The sequence below is a fragment of the Cyanidioschyzon merolae genome, chromosome 5, assembly GCF_000091205.1.
Source record: "Cyanidioschyzon merolae strain 10D DNA, chromosome 5, complete genome".
NCBI classification, from domain to species: domain Eukaryota; phylum Rhodophyta; class Bangiophyceae; order Cyanidiales; family Cyanidiaceae; genus Cyanidioschyzon; species Cyanidioschyzon merolae.
The window spans coordinates 55192-69240 of record NC_010131.1 but is presented as its reverse complement, the minus strand read 5'-3'; the positions used below and the strand labels follow the sequence as shown (position 1 = coordinate 69240).

The window sequence follows — 14049 nt, the reverse complement described above, 5'->3', positions numbered from 1 at the left end:
TCTTAGAGGGAACGTGCTGGCAGTTGAACTCGGAAGCAACTCGTGGAACGACGGATGCCTCACCGCACACCGAATACCGAGCGCTCGATCAGGTATCCCGCGTGTACACGAGCGTGTCAACGAGCTGCCGTGCACATTCGGGAAACGATGGCTGCACGCATGAAGCGAAAGATCGAGGCGGCGATGGCTGCACGCATGAAGCGCCCGTCGAGGCGGCGATGGCAGCACGCATGAAGCGCCCGTCGAGGCGGTGAATGGCGGGCGAATGGGCGGGGTGGGCGGGTGAATGGGCCGGAATGGGCCGGCGAATGGGCGGGTGAATGGGCGCCCTCTGCATCCGACGGGGGGCGTCGCCGCCGCCTCCATCCTCGGCGCCACGCATCGTCCCGCGCGGGTCGACGGTTCCCCTGCCAAACTGGTACAGGGCTTGCCTCGCTTGTGCGTTTTATTCGTAGAACCAGGGTGTGTTTCGGTGTTGAGGCACGTTATACGAAACAGAACGGAACAACTGTGCTTTGTGTGCTGTGCTGAGAAGTTCTCACGGTCCGATTCGCTTTCGACGAGTGCTTGTTCGAGGCATCCTCTGATTCGAATTCACTATTCCATGTTTGGATTCGTAACGTCGACAAGCAGTCCACTGGGACTGCGTTTCTCATCGTTTCATTCAAACACAATCACTTGCTTTCATCACGTATCATCTGGGAAGAATCAGTTTGGAGGCACCTGTCGCACAGCGAACGGTGCTCCAGCACGACTAGGAAGCCGACGACTCGCGCCTCCGCGAGTGTTGCGAACCCTGAATTGCTCTACGATGGACTTGACTGCGCCTGTGACGTCTTCTGGGAACAATTCGATAGGCGATCATAGCGCACAGGGTCGTCTGACGCCACTTGTGCCGATTCTCATGGGATCCAAGGCCGACAAAAAACACTGTGATCAGATCGCCGCAGCCTGCCATCGCTTCGGCCTGGCAACGGAGATGCACGTGCTCTCTGCCCACAAGGTGCCTACTCGGCTATTGGAGGTTGTCGGTCGACTCGAGGCCGATCCTCGACCCAAAGTATACATCTCGGTCGCTGGTCGCTCGAACGCACTCTCGGGGCTACTCGACGGGTCGGTGGCGTCGCCCGTGATCGCCTGTCCGCCGCCGTCGGATGCCTTTGGCGGTGCTGACATCTTCTCGAGCCTGCGTATGCCGGGTGGCATTGCGCCGGTGGTCTCTCTGGACCCCGGCAATGCAGCCCTAACAGCTGCGAAGATTCTGGGCATTCACGATCCGCTCGTGCGAGACCGGGTTCGGGCGTTCCAGAAAGCGAATCGCGATCGGCTGTACGTCGATGACGCGGAGGTCGCGACCAGCGCCTACCTTGCGGATATCCAGGCTGCAGCACGCGAAAACAACGTGCTGGTCTCGACGGATGGAGTGCTGTCTGCGCTGGTCCAGCAGCATGCAGGTACCTGGCGAAAGAAGCAAGGCAAGGTTCGAGATCAGTTCTACTCGGACGCTGCCAAGCACATGATTCTCGTAACCACAGACCGTCAATCGGCATTCGACCGAGTGCTGGCTGCTGTGCCCTTCAAGGGTGCAGTGCTTAACTTGGTATCGGCGTGGTGGTTCCGCCGCACCGAACACATCGTGCCCAATCACCTGATCGCTGTACCACATCCCAATGTGACAATCGCCAAGCGCTGTGATCCGTTTCCGATTGAGTTCGTTGTCCGAGGATATGCAACGGGCTCCACATCGACATCCCTGTGGAAGAACTACGAGCGAGGCGTTCGGGAATACTGTGGTATTAAGCTCCCCGACAATCTTCACAAAAACCAAAAACTCTGGATGAATTTGGTGACCCCAACAACCAAGGAGGACATCGGCGATGCCCTCATCTCTCGTCAGGAAATCATCGACCGCGGTCTCATGAGCGCGGTCGACTTTGACGCCTGCGCAGCGTACGCGTTGCGACTCTTCGAGTACGGCCAACAAGTTGCCTCGGAGCACGGCCTGATCCTAGTGGATACAAAGTACGAGTTTGGACGCGATGCAGACGGTCAGATTTGTTTGATCGACGAGATCCATACACCCGACTCGAGTCGCTACTGGCTCGCCACGTCCTATGAAGAGCGTATCGCCAGCGGCAAAGAACCTGAAAATATCGACAAAGAGATCCTCAGGCTCTGGTACCGCGATCATTGCGATCCCTACAAGGACGAGAAGCTCCCAGAAGCACCGCTCGAGCTCGTAACCGAACTCAGCCGGCGCTATATTCAGCTGTACGAAATGATTACCTGGGATAAGTTTGATCTGCGATTGTCGACTCCGTCGGAGTTGCAGCAGGCATTGGGACCGTGGTTTTCTGGGCAGGGCGCCAAAGCCAACTTTACGATGTCGTCTCCATAAAAACTCGTGGTACGGATGGAAGCGGTATCGACATGCGCTCGCTCGACGCCGACCTGGGGCGACACGCTCGGGGGTGGTCTGTGCTCGCGCCCCACAGTCGCGTTATCGCAGATACGCACCGCTTGCCGCACCGCCTGCCTTCATACGCTGCTGCTGTTGTTGTTGCTGCTGCTACGGCCGCTGCCAGAGAGAACAGAAACCTGTGAAAATCGGTCTCCCTCATGCTCTAACGACCGGTGGCGAGCGCGTCCCTGCCGAACGCACCGTCGGAGCGGGAGCACCGGGGATCCACTGGCGCAGTCGTCGCGCCAGCAGTCGCCGAAGTAACCAACGTGCATCATCTCGATGCGTTTCCAGTTCCTGGTACAGCCAGTCTATCCAGTGACGTGTTCGCTGCGAGGCAACCTGCCATGGTACTGCAACGCCTGCAGGTGACGGCTCAAAAATCGCTAACAGGAACCAGAGCGTTCGCTCGAGCACCTCGCGGTAGCGCATCGCTTCTAGTTGCTGCTGGCGCTCCAGCGCCCAGCGCGGTCCCGCAGCCGCATTTCGATGACTAGCCCCGCGCTGAGCGCGTTCCGCAGTGATGCATTCGCTGGCGAGCCGCAAAAGTCCCAGCGATAGATGCTCGGCACGTATCCGTGGAGGTGCGGGAAGCGCTGTGCTGCCAGCACTGCCGGCAATGAACTGCGCCAGTGGGCTGGTACGAATGGGGTCGCCTCCGGGTACCGGATCGCTCCAACCGCTGACTCCGGGCACCTTCTCGTGCATATTCAGTTCAAGCATGATGCGTAAAAGCTCGAGACGACACAGCAGGAACGACTGGATGCGGTTATCGTTCGGCCCTGGCGCCGCATGCGATCCATTCAGGGCCTGTGGGGTACCCGCAGGCGACTCGGGGTGCTCGCAGTTTCGATGCCAGCGCGGCAACGACGTGGTCAGCACGGCATCGGCGGCAGACCGGGTTGCATCCCAGGGCGCTGTGCCTACCGTCACCGCGCCTGCGATGCCTGCTACGTCGCCACGAGTCGCAGTGTCGGGTTCATGCACCGCACCTGCTTGGTGCGGAAGCAGCTCGACACACTGGAGCACAAACGAGTGACGCATGGCCTCCAGGGCCGACTGCTCCGCGTAGAGCGCTGCGGGAAGCGCACACAGCAAACGCCCATACCAGATACCGATCTGGAGCGTCGTCAGCGCATGCTCGGTATGCATCAGGGATCGGCTCGCTAACCAGAGGCTACCCAGTTGGAGCGCGATCTCGACAAGCGCTCGCCACGACGGCGCCGCAGTCGCAACACCAGACGGTAGCTGAAGCGCGAGAAGCGCAGCGAACATAATGAGGCGACGCACCAGCACCGCTCGTCGTTGGAGAAGCGGCGATATGTTGCCGGATCGCTGCGCCAAAGAAACCCCCACTGGAAACAGCAACGCCCCTGAGTCGACACCCTGCCTCACCCAAGCGTGCAGTGCCTCCAGCAAACTCGGCAACAGGCGGATCGTGGTGCCCTGCCTCGCAGCGCTCACTGCCAGTTGCACAAAAAGCGACAAATGCTGTTCAAACAGATAAAGGTTGCGGACGGCAAGCGACACATGTGTCACACTTGAACCCTCGTGCCCAATCACCGCATCCTCACCGAGTGCAGCTGCACAGAGTCCGAGTCGCGCCATCGCACTCGCCTGTCCAATCATCATCATGTGGGCGAATCGATTCGCCTGCACCTGCACCTGTGGATGTCGATGTGAAGATGAGCTTGCGTCCCTGTTGGCAAGCACACGCTCGCCTGGTGTCGATATCGCGGGTACCGCCTCACCTGCAACCTGTACCGCGACCGCAGTGCTCATCTGTAGTGCATAGGTCAAGGTCGCTAGTGCGATTGCACGAAGCGCTGCTTCGCCATCGGCGCTCGCGTCGGTGATCCATACGGCTGTTTGTTGCTCGAAGCGGGCAAGCGATGTCGTGGATGCTTGGAAATACCTCACGAGCTGTCCAGTGATTTTGTTCACGCGATGTTCCGGTTGGCAGTTCCATTTCGAGAGGTGAACCGGTGCATCCATTGCGTTCAGCGTAAGCGGTAGCGGTACGAGCATCTCGATCAGGGCGCACTGCGCAGCGTAGAGGGATCGTCGCGTCTCGGTTGGAGTGTTTTGCTGTGCTGCTGCTGCTGCTGCTGCTGCTGCTGCTGGTGGTGGTGCAACTGCACCTGCAATCGCAACTGCAACGCTCGCCATACGATGGAGCGCTTCATCAGCAGCGACCGCAGCGCCACTCGCGCCCGTTCCGTCGGTTTGCGGATGCCGCGCTGCGGTCATTTCCGCGTCCTTCGTGGTCGCTAAAGCGTCGCTTGCCATCACCTGGTACCAAAAGGTGCGACAGGAGCGACAAATCGTGACCAGCGCAGCAGCAGCGTTCGCGTCCAACACCGGTGTCGTCGACAGAGGCTCAGTGAACGTCGATGCTGCTGCTTTCGGAGGCTGGAGGCCACTCAGCGCCTCTTCCAGCGTCAAACTAATCCCGACGAACGTTGCCGCCACATCCGTATGCGTTTCCGAGCGCGTGTCCGAGTCCCAGGAGAGCCAGTGTTCGAAACTCGCAGCAATCGCTTTGTGCCAGGCGCCAAGTGCCTGATGCACCACGTGTGCCGATACACCTGCGTTGCTGAATGCACAGATTCGCTTGAGCAACGGGGTCGCAAACAGTCCCAACAGATCCCGAGCCAGGCTTCGCAGAATGCCTGGCATTGCCTCAGGTCCAGCGATGTCGCTCAGACTAGACTCTGGGCCAGCACAGTGCAGCGCAAGTCCGACAACCTCCAGCACAGAGGTCATGAGCTGCAACTGCTGCATCTCGTGTTCTTGTTGCTGCACGCGATCCATCTGCGGAACTTGCGTCTCGCACAGCACGCGCAACCACAGGGTCAGGATCGACCGCCGGCTTATTTCACTACGAGGGAGTAGCTCTGGCGCCAACTGCATCACCAGTTCGGGAGCGGAGAGCAAGCTCTGCAGCAGCTGGAATAAAGGCGTTGCAACTGCGGCTACCGGCCATTCCACCAGTTGCCAGAGGCGTTGTAACACCGCCATAAACGGTGCTCCGACTCGCACGTGATACGGCCCAATGCCGACTAGTCGTCGTCCAGCGGGATGGACACGCGGGCCGAATGGCAGGAAACTCGGCCTCGGCCAAGTTGACGACTGCGCGCCCGCGTACACACAACTGCTCAGGAGTTCACCGACAGCGCGCAAGAGGCGATCATCTGTACTCGAGAGCAGTATCTGCGCACACTGACGCGAAAACAGACTGTGATCGGCAAGTGTCGTTGCCACTGCTGGCGCGTGTCTACAGAGCATCGTTAGCAGTGTCGCTGCGGCAATCACCAGATCATTGCCCGAAAGCGAGGCATGGATGACGCTACAGAGGACCAGCGTCTGTTCGGTGCATTGGGCCAACAGAGCAGCGACTTGCTGGCCAGCATCGATCGCTCGCCGTGAAGCCGTCACCGCGGAGCTCGGTACCGGCTCTTCAGCAACGAGTCTGCAGAGGACGCGCAGTGCGCAGACAGCCGCCTCCTGGGCTGTTGATGGGCACCACCAGTCGTCGCGGAGTACAAGACAGGCACGTGCTGCAATCGCGAACATTGTCCGCGAAGCCGATGATGCCGCACCGGTCACTTCACTGGGCCTCTGCAGCAATGCCCAAATCGATTCAGGAGCAGCACCAGCACCAGCACCAGCACCAGCAGCAGCGGGTACGTTTTGCTCCGAGTGACGTTCAACGTCCAGTACGGTGTGCACCAGCTCCATGAGCGCTGCAGTGAGCGCCCATCCGTCGGTAAAATCAAACGCAACGAAGCGATCCCAGATACCCAGGATCTGGGTAATGGCGTATCGCGCACAAGCGGAAGCATCAGAGGCCACACCAAGTGCTGCTAGTCGCAGCAGACTAGTCAGAAACCCGCAATCTCCGGTCTCGCGTGCTCTCCAAAACGCCTCCTGAAGCACGGCGAACGACGTCTGGAAGATGCCCTGCTGTTGTAGTGCCCGCTGGAGCTGCAGTGTGGCGGCAGCAGGGCCCCGCTCGCCTAGTTGAACGAGCCACTCCGCTGCAGCACGTTGCACTACGGTCGGCAGTCGGTCGCTTATGAGGCGAATGCAGTGCTCAACGAGCGCACCCTCTGACCGCAGTAATGTAGCAATCTCCGGGGATACTTCCGTAAGCACCGTCAAGATGCGAATGAGTCCAGCGAGGACCGCTGCATGGCGAAGTTGCGGCAGCGAGAAGGTGCCCGCGGGTACCGCCCACCGATTCGCCATGGCATCTAGACCGTGCATCAGGTACGCATAACTCGCCACTGGATGACCGCCGTTCTCGAGGAAATCCCAGACTGGCTCAGCGCATACGGCTGTATAACGCAACAACTCCAGAAACGCTGTGATCATCGGAAACGAGACCGATGCTATGCGCTCATCGAGTATGGTGAGGGAGCCCTGGTCACCCGCAGCCACCAGCAGGTCCTCACCGGTGATTCGCGCGTAGAGCAGCTCGACGAGTTCCAAACAGGCATCGCCTACGATGCGGATGAGGTCCACCTGAAACTCACCCATGGGTTCCGTGACGAACCGATACGCATTTGCGGGCGCTAGTCGTGCCCCTGCTGCCAGTACTTGTACGATCTGAGCACATAGGGCGGTTTCAAGTCCGCGGTGTGTGGCAGCTGCGGTATCCGCGGGCGCTTGGAGTCGCGGGTCCAGTTCGTGCCTGCTGCCGTGCCTGGGAATAACGGACTTGTCCCACAGGTCCACGTCGGCCATCGCTCGTGCAGCGGTTTCGAAGACGCGCGTGACGAGCCCTGCAGCGCCCAAGTCCATCACCAGGTCTGCAAACAGATCCACGGTAAGGGGCGCAAGCGCACCGACACCGGGTCGACGAAGTGCATCCCCGTTCAAGCCAGGCTGCTGGTCGAGCCATGGTACCCAGTGTTCAAGGATGGCTGTTAGCGCACCGCGCTGGAGGCTCTGATAAGCCATCTCAAGGTATTTTTGAACCAGCACGGCGTTCTTACCTGCCTCTGGAGTCCCGATCAGGAACAGCGCTCCAACGAGTGGAACTGGCTCCAGCAGGTGCACCAGATTCGCAGCGTGCCGCTGCCACGTCGTCACCGACTCGCTGTGCGCTACTGCTCCGCTCGGCGCCTGTTTCGTGCCTGACGCTTCCGCAGCCAGTGCCGTTCGATGCATCCACGTCGAATCCGCTGACGCGTCCGCTAGGTCCACGTACCAGTTCTCCAAGCAATGGACCAAATCCGTGACGAAAGCCTCGTCTTCTAGGAGCTTATTCGCGGAGAAGAGCCCAGATGCAGCACGCTCATGATTCAAGTCTTCCAAGGGATGGTAGCGCGTCGGATCCAGCACGCCTCGCAAGCTCAACGACATGAGCATCAGCACATCGATCGCTTCGAAGAGGCCGCAGCCCTGTAGAGGTCCACGAGTGATCTGTGCTTTGGAGTCATTACCACTGATTCCGCTGCCGATCGAAAGCACAAAACGTTTGAATAGGTTTGTCAGCGACATTGCATCCGCGGCAGTGAACTGGATGCTGTAGGCGAGCGTGAAGAGGCACTGGGCGAGTGCGCGCCGCTCCCCAGGGAAGAGACTTTCCGGCGTCTCCAGGCGCTCCAGCAGTTTCGATACCAGTTTGTAGTCCGAAACGAGTCGCCGCCTCGTCTGCAGAAGACATTCGATCTGCGTCCACGGAAGCTGTGACGCTGGCTGTCGCTCGGCTGTGCGGGTCCCGTTTCGCTGCGGCCGAGCAGCGACAGCGGTACCAGTCTGCGGGTCCAGAAAAGGCGTCGCCAGAATAAGCCAGAGCGCCTGCAGAAGCGCCCAACGCTCCCGCAGATACTGTTCCTCAATATAAGAGACCAGTGCGGGGTCGGTTCCGGTTACCGCTTCCCGAACACCACCGACGGAAACGGTGACGAGTTCGTCCGCCCAACTGAGTACGAGCTCCGCGGCCTCCGCCTCGCCGATCCCGATCCTATCCGAAACCGCAACTGCCAGTCGACCGATCTCAAGAGGTATCCGCCGGGCAACAGCTCCCTCACCTATGGTCAGAATAGCGGTGCCATTCCGAAGCTGCTCGGCAAGCTGCCGATCACGCGGCCTACCCCGAGCCAACGGCGAGCCAAGGCTCGGCTCCAGAGGCAGTAGCTCAGCGCCGAGTAGGTCTTCAGAGCGTGTGCCAAGCACACGAGCCGATTCTATCGCTCTAGTGAGACGACTGTACCGTCTCTCTATCAGGGCCTGTGACATGTGGTGCCAGGGCTCGTAGTGCCCAATCACGCACACAGCGGCAGACTAGCGCTGTTGGGCCGTCGTACTCGTGCAGACGCGAGTCTGCGTCGCGCCTGTGGGGATTGCCGCTCTGGCGCCTCGACAGCGTTCGATTTTTATTTCTTCATTCACAGAACTTGAAGTTCGGCCAGCGTTCTCCGATTATGCGCATTTTGCTCTTCTTTCTTTTTTTTTCAGTGCGCGGTGAGGTATCTATCAGACGCCCTACTTCCAAGTTACATGACCTATACTTCTTCTCGAATATACTGGTCGTTTCGTGCGTCCTATCGTGTGTGCCTAGTGCCTCCCGAAAGCGACAGCAATGGCACCTATAGCGCCGATGCGGTCGCTTCACAGAGACAGAGCGGCGTTGTCGTGCCACACACAGCGGGCGTCGGCTCGAGGATGCGACCGATGATATCTTTTCATCGACGGATCGTTGCCTTTGCCCACAGAGAATGATCGATAACGCGATGCATATCGGTATCTAGAGTCGTGCGTATGATACCGCACCATCCATCCAAGCTCTACCAGCTAGCACTATTGATCAGATCGAACGATACTTTCTTTTGGAAGAGATCATGCTTGGTTCGTACGATCCTATGGCGTACCGCTTGCCTGCGACGATCGCCCAGCATGACGTATGTAGCGCCGCTCCGGACGCTGCAAGGAGATGGAGCAGCGTTCTCGTATCCTTGGGTCAGCATACGGTGTTGGCTCGGAGGTGCTGGAAAGTGCGCAGTGCGGCGCCGGGTTCGGTACGACGCCGTGCTCCAGCTGCACGTCTGCTATCTAATGCTGCTGCATCGTGCCGCCGTGCTGCTCGTCGTGTCTGAGAAACTCGAGGGGAGTTTCGAAAAGCTGCTTGACAGATAGTCTCTTTCTCTTGTAGGTTGAGATGATACGTTTATGCTCATTGTGAGTGGGTTATATTCCTAGTACACGGCCAGCGCCAGTCGCGTATTCGAGCTCCGCATTGAGCTCCGATATCGACACTGGATGTTCCTGGGGTAGTCTGAACGCTCCCAGCACCGCGTTGATAGAGCACGGTGTTCAGCGGGCGCACCATCCGATAGGTTATTCAAGGACGCCGCTTCTGAGCGCCTACGCTATGTCAGCGCGCTCGCAGCTGCATGGCTGAGTGGTCGCTCGAGAATTCTCGACCGCATGACGCGAATAATCGACGCATCAGGTACTACCGCTGGGTCAGAATGAACACGGGACACTGGACTGCTGGCTCTAGTCCTGGCTTGACATTTTTATCGGAATGCTGTTCAGGTGTACAGCTTCGATAACCGAAGTGTAGCAATGGGGTCTTACGGATTCGTCCGAATTCTTGGGATTCTCGCTTGTCTCCTGGGCGTGGCGCTCTGGGCGCTGTGCCACTGGAAATCGTTGCGGCACCGCAAGACCGATGCATGGCGACGCCCTCGAACGAGGTTTCGTAAACCAACCGGTTTCATGGTCCAGGTCCTGGGTAGCAATCTGCATGCTTTTCCGTGTCAAACAGACAGGGTATGCGCAGACTTTGCATGCATCAGGTTTTCTACCAATCAGGTTGAAGAGGATTTGTGGGTACAGCGATTCGCGCCGCTGGATGGACGAGAGCATACACCCGAGATCTTCCCTGGATGACTTGATCACATAGCAATGCTGAGATAGCGCTGAACTCGGCAATGCGAATCATCGATTGCGTCCGAAAGGCCAGCCTTTTTCCCCCTATATGTGTTCATCGACAAGACGCCATTCTACAGCATCACCATCACCATCATAGCTCTCTTTTGATGCGGTACCAGCGGCTCCCATCGCTTCATTTAGCATGGAAAAGGGCATCGGACTCTGACCTGATTCATCATATCGACTGCTTCGCATGGAGGTAGCGTACAGGAACCGAAATTTTTCCAAGTCTACCCAGGCCTTCACTTCCCGTCGGATACTTGGTTCATCATGGACGACATTGTGCATTCCACGAAATTCTCTGCCTTATGGAACAGCGTGCGCGTGCGCCGTGCCGCAACGAGGGTACTCGCCGCGGGCATCGCCCAGAGGCTTCACCGCAGCAAAGCATCGAGTCGCGCTTTCCGTATCCGTTGAGGCAATGCATCGAGCGCTGAAGCAAGCGTTTCCACGACAGAGGGGAATCGCTCGGACGAGGGAATTTGTTGGGCGCATGCGAACATCTGATGACAGGCAACTCTCACCGCTGCGACGAGCACACCGCAGTTCTATCCAAAGAAGATCGCAAGAACACAACGAAAGCGTTGATCGCAACCTCCAGTTGTGCATTAGCGGTGTCGAGAACAGCCTGGAACTTCAGAATCGGGGCCTTCAAACTGCCATAAACGTCCTTCTTTTGATTACAACGGATCCACAGGAAAACAAAGGACTCGCATATTGAAAGCCGGAAATCCGAGAGACAGGCAAAGGAAGCGGTTACAGACAGGCCCGCGAACGCAAGTATTCAAGATCGTTAAAAAAGAGCCCGAACTTGAGCGTTTACGCCCTGGTCAGGCAACATGCTTCATTGTATCCTGGAGAGGGTCAGGAAAACAAAAAATGTCCCTCGACCGTGAATGATATTTACATTCCTACGCTCAGACGCCTCCCTGCTTGTTTTGACCAGCCGCCTGCTATCGGCTTCAGCTTAACCCCGTACACGCCGATGCTGTGAGGCTGGCCCGCAACCTTCGCCCGCGTCACATCGCTCGCGTCTCTCGTCTGCGGTACCGCACCTTTTCTGGTATCGACGGCGGCGTTGAAGTCTCGCTTCACGAGTTCTCTATGTGCTCCGCAGCAAGCTGAACGCACCACTGCGATGATTCCTCGATCTTGCGTCCTCTCTGCCACTACAGTTCCGTGATGATCTCGTTAGGCAAACACACTTTCTCGCCTACTCTGCCCTGTTCTTCTTCGTCTTCGTCGCACGATCGTCAGTCAGAGGAGGATCGTTCCCGTTTCTTTGCAGAACCGAGCGATGGCGACGCTCCAAAATCCTCCACTTTTACGCCCATACCATTCTCCTAGATGTTTTAAATCCTTCAAGTGAATCCAATTCGACCGCGTCTGCTATAGATCGCAAAAAAGCACATGCAGTGGCACGCATCTGCAGCTGGAACACCATCAACTGGAGAAAAACGCCACCGCGAATGCATCGCGCCCGCGCAATCCGCCGCAGCAATCGACGACTTCCAGGGACGTGCCGCTGCTGCCGCTGCTGCCGCTGCTGCTGCTGCCGCTGCTGCCGATCAATCGATCGATCGTTCATGAAACGGTGCGGTGCTGTCCTGTACACTCAGTGGACACGGTGCGCCGATAACCTGGCCTTCGCGCGCCGGAACGCACGCTGCACTACGCTTCCGCGGCTACCAGGGTTGGAACCGAGTCTCGTGGGTCTCCGCCGAGTCGCACTCGACTTTACTGGTATTCCGTTGAGCGTTCCAGACGCCTTGTGCGTTAAACGTCTGGGACGGGCGGGACACCTCGCAGGTTACTTTCCGCGAAAGCCGGCCTTGACGACGCCCTCGACCGAACGCGCGCTGTGCCCGGACTTGTACGACATGAAGCGAATAACGCGGCTTTTTGAGAACCGGTCTCGCCAGTTTTCACCTGCACGGGCGCGTTTACTCTTGCAAGGGGCACGCGCGCGCCTAGCTCTGCGCAAAAACCGGTTGCGTCAAAGCATAATCACTGCCGAAAGGGAAGTTGCTGCACTCCTGGCACCCGAGAGCGAGCTCAACGGTGCTGCGTTCGCATCGGCCGGTGCGCGGCAAGCAGGGCGTGCCGAACTGGCGCGCGTTCGTGTGGAGCACCTCTACCACCAGCTGGAGCTCGAGGAGGCGCTGCACTTGCTCTTGCTCTTCACGGAGCTTTTGCAGGCCCGCTTCAACTTGATTGAGCAATGTTTTCGGATTTATGAGCGAGATCCCCGGAAAAGTGTCGTGCCAATTCCGCTCGAGATTCGAGAAGCCGTCAACAGTATCATCTATGCCTGTTACTCGTTCGCGGGAACGCGCATTGCCCCTCCTGACGCCGCCACTGGGCCGCTAACCGGCACAGTGACGGAGCTCGATGAAGTCGGTCACATATTCGTGAGGCTGTTTGGGGGCCCCGATTTCGCGTTGTTCATTTTTGAGCGTCCGCATGCGAGCGGTGTAAATTTGAATCTGATTGGGTTATTGGAATGGAGGATTCCCCCCAGAGAGGTTATTGTACGGGAAATGAAGCGCATAGCCGAGCACTATGAGTTACAATGGGAACCTTCCATGGATCTCTTTGATAGCGAGAATGGTGCAGAGATTGCGGCTCGGACGGATGTTTTCGCGGATCGCCTGCAAGAGCGATCGTATCCGGGGCCACAGAGCGCCATGGCCGAGGAGCTCGATCTCATGCAACGATTAGACCGACTCCGAGACCTTCGGATCTGAGCGTTCCTTGTTGTCGACGCAAGCGATGACGAGTCTACCTCGGCATGTTTCGGACGCTTCGGTACTGGATTCGCAGCGCGTATCGGCGATGCGACCGGATGGAGCGCGATGCTCTGCAGCCGCGTTTTGGTCATTCGCCACCATTCGAATGGTGCATGACGTGTCGATGTGTCGTCAAGTGAGATTTTTCAGGCATTGCAGGGGCAGACATCAGGATACCCTTGAAGTGAACATTGTCTGTTTCGATACCTATGTCCGATGAACATGGGACACTGGACTGCTGGCTCTAGTCCTGGCTTGAGATTTTTATCGGAATGCTGTTCAGGTGTACAGCTTCGATAACCGAAGTGTAGCAATGGGGTCTTACAGATTCGTCCGAATTCTTGGGATTCTCGCTTGTCTCCTGGGCGTGGCGCTCTGGGCGCTGTGCCACTGGAAATCGTTGCGGCACCGCAAGACCGATGCATGGCGACGCCCTCGAACGAGGATTCGTAAACCAACCGGTTTCATGGTCCAGGTCCTGGGTAGCAATCTGCATGCTTTTCCGTGTCAAACAGATAGAGTATGCGCAGACTTTGCATGCATCAGGTTTTCTACCAATCAGGTTCAAGGGGATTTGTGGGCACAGCGATTCGCGCCGCTGGATGGACGAGAGCAAACACCCGAGATCTTCCCTGGATGACTTGATCACATAGCAATGCTGAGATAGCGCTGAACTCGGCAATGCGAATCATCGATTGCAGTCAACGTTTTTCTACGCCTTTTCCAGCCTGGATTTCGCTTGTTGTACTTGTTTTACCATTGACAAGATCGCGCTTTGCAAATCCTCTATCGAATACAACAGCGCGTGCTTGCGCTTGCATCTCACAAGAAACGAGCGGAGCGGATCACCCC

At 57.9% G+C, this 14049-nt stretch overlaps 3 protein-coding genes and 1 non-coding gene across 4 annotated transcripts; 2 read left to right on the top strand and 2 right to left on the bottom strand.

Annotated features, from left to right (window-relative positions):
• Nucleotides 1–604: 604 nt before the first annotated feature.
• Nucleotides 605–2398, top strand: CYME_CME023C (fusion protein of phosphoribosylaminoimidazole carboxylase and phosphoribosylaminoimidazole-succinocarboxamide synthase, chloroplast or mitochondrial precursor; the record flags this gene model as incomplete). Its single annotated transcript, XM_005535489.1, has 1 exon — nucleotides 605–2398. One exon carries the CDS (start codon nucleotides 605–607, stop codon nucleotides 2396–2398), a length of 1794 nt encoding a protein of 597 aa, XP_005535546.1.
• Nucleotides 2399–2617: 219 nt separating this feature from the next.
• CYME_CME022C (hypothetical protein) lies at nucleotides 2618–8710 on the bottom strand (the record flags this gene model as incomplete). Its single annotated transcript, XM_005535488.1, has 1 exon — nucleotides 2618–8710. One exon carries the CDS (start codon nucleotides 8708–8710, stop codon nucleotides 2618–2620), a length of 6093 nt encoding a protein of 2030 aa, XP_005535545.1.
• Nucleotides 8711–9623: 913 nt separating this feature from the next.
• Nucleotides 9624–11847, bottom strand: CYME_CME021T. Its single transcript, XR_002461240.1, has one exon. It is a non-coding gene; the product is annotated as a hypothetical transcript (transcript).
• A 30-nt stretch (nucleotides 11848–11877) lies between these two features.
• CYME_CME020C (hypothetical protein, conserved) lies at nucleotides 11878–13155 on the top strand (the record flags this gene model as incomplete). Its single annotated transcript, XM_005535487.1, has 1 exon — nucleotides 11878–13155. The coding sequence occupies one exon, from the start codon at nucleotides 11878–11880 to the stop codon at nucleotides 13153–13155; it is 1278 nt and encodes a 425-aa protein (XP_005535544.1).
• Nucleotides 13156–14049: the final 894 nt, after the last annotated feature.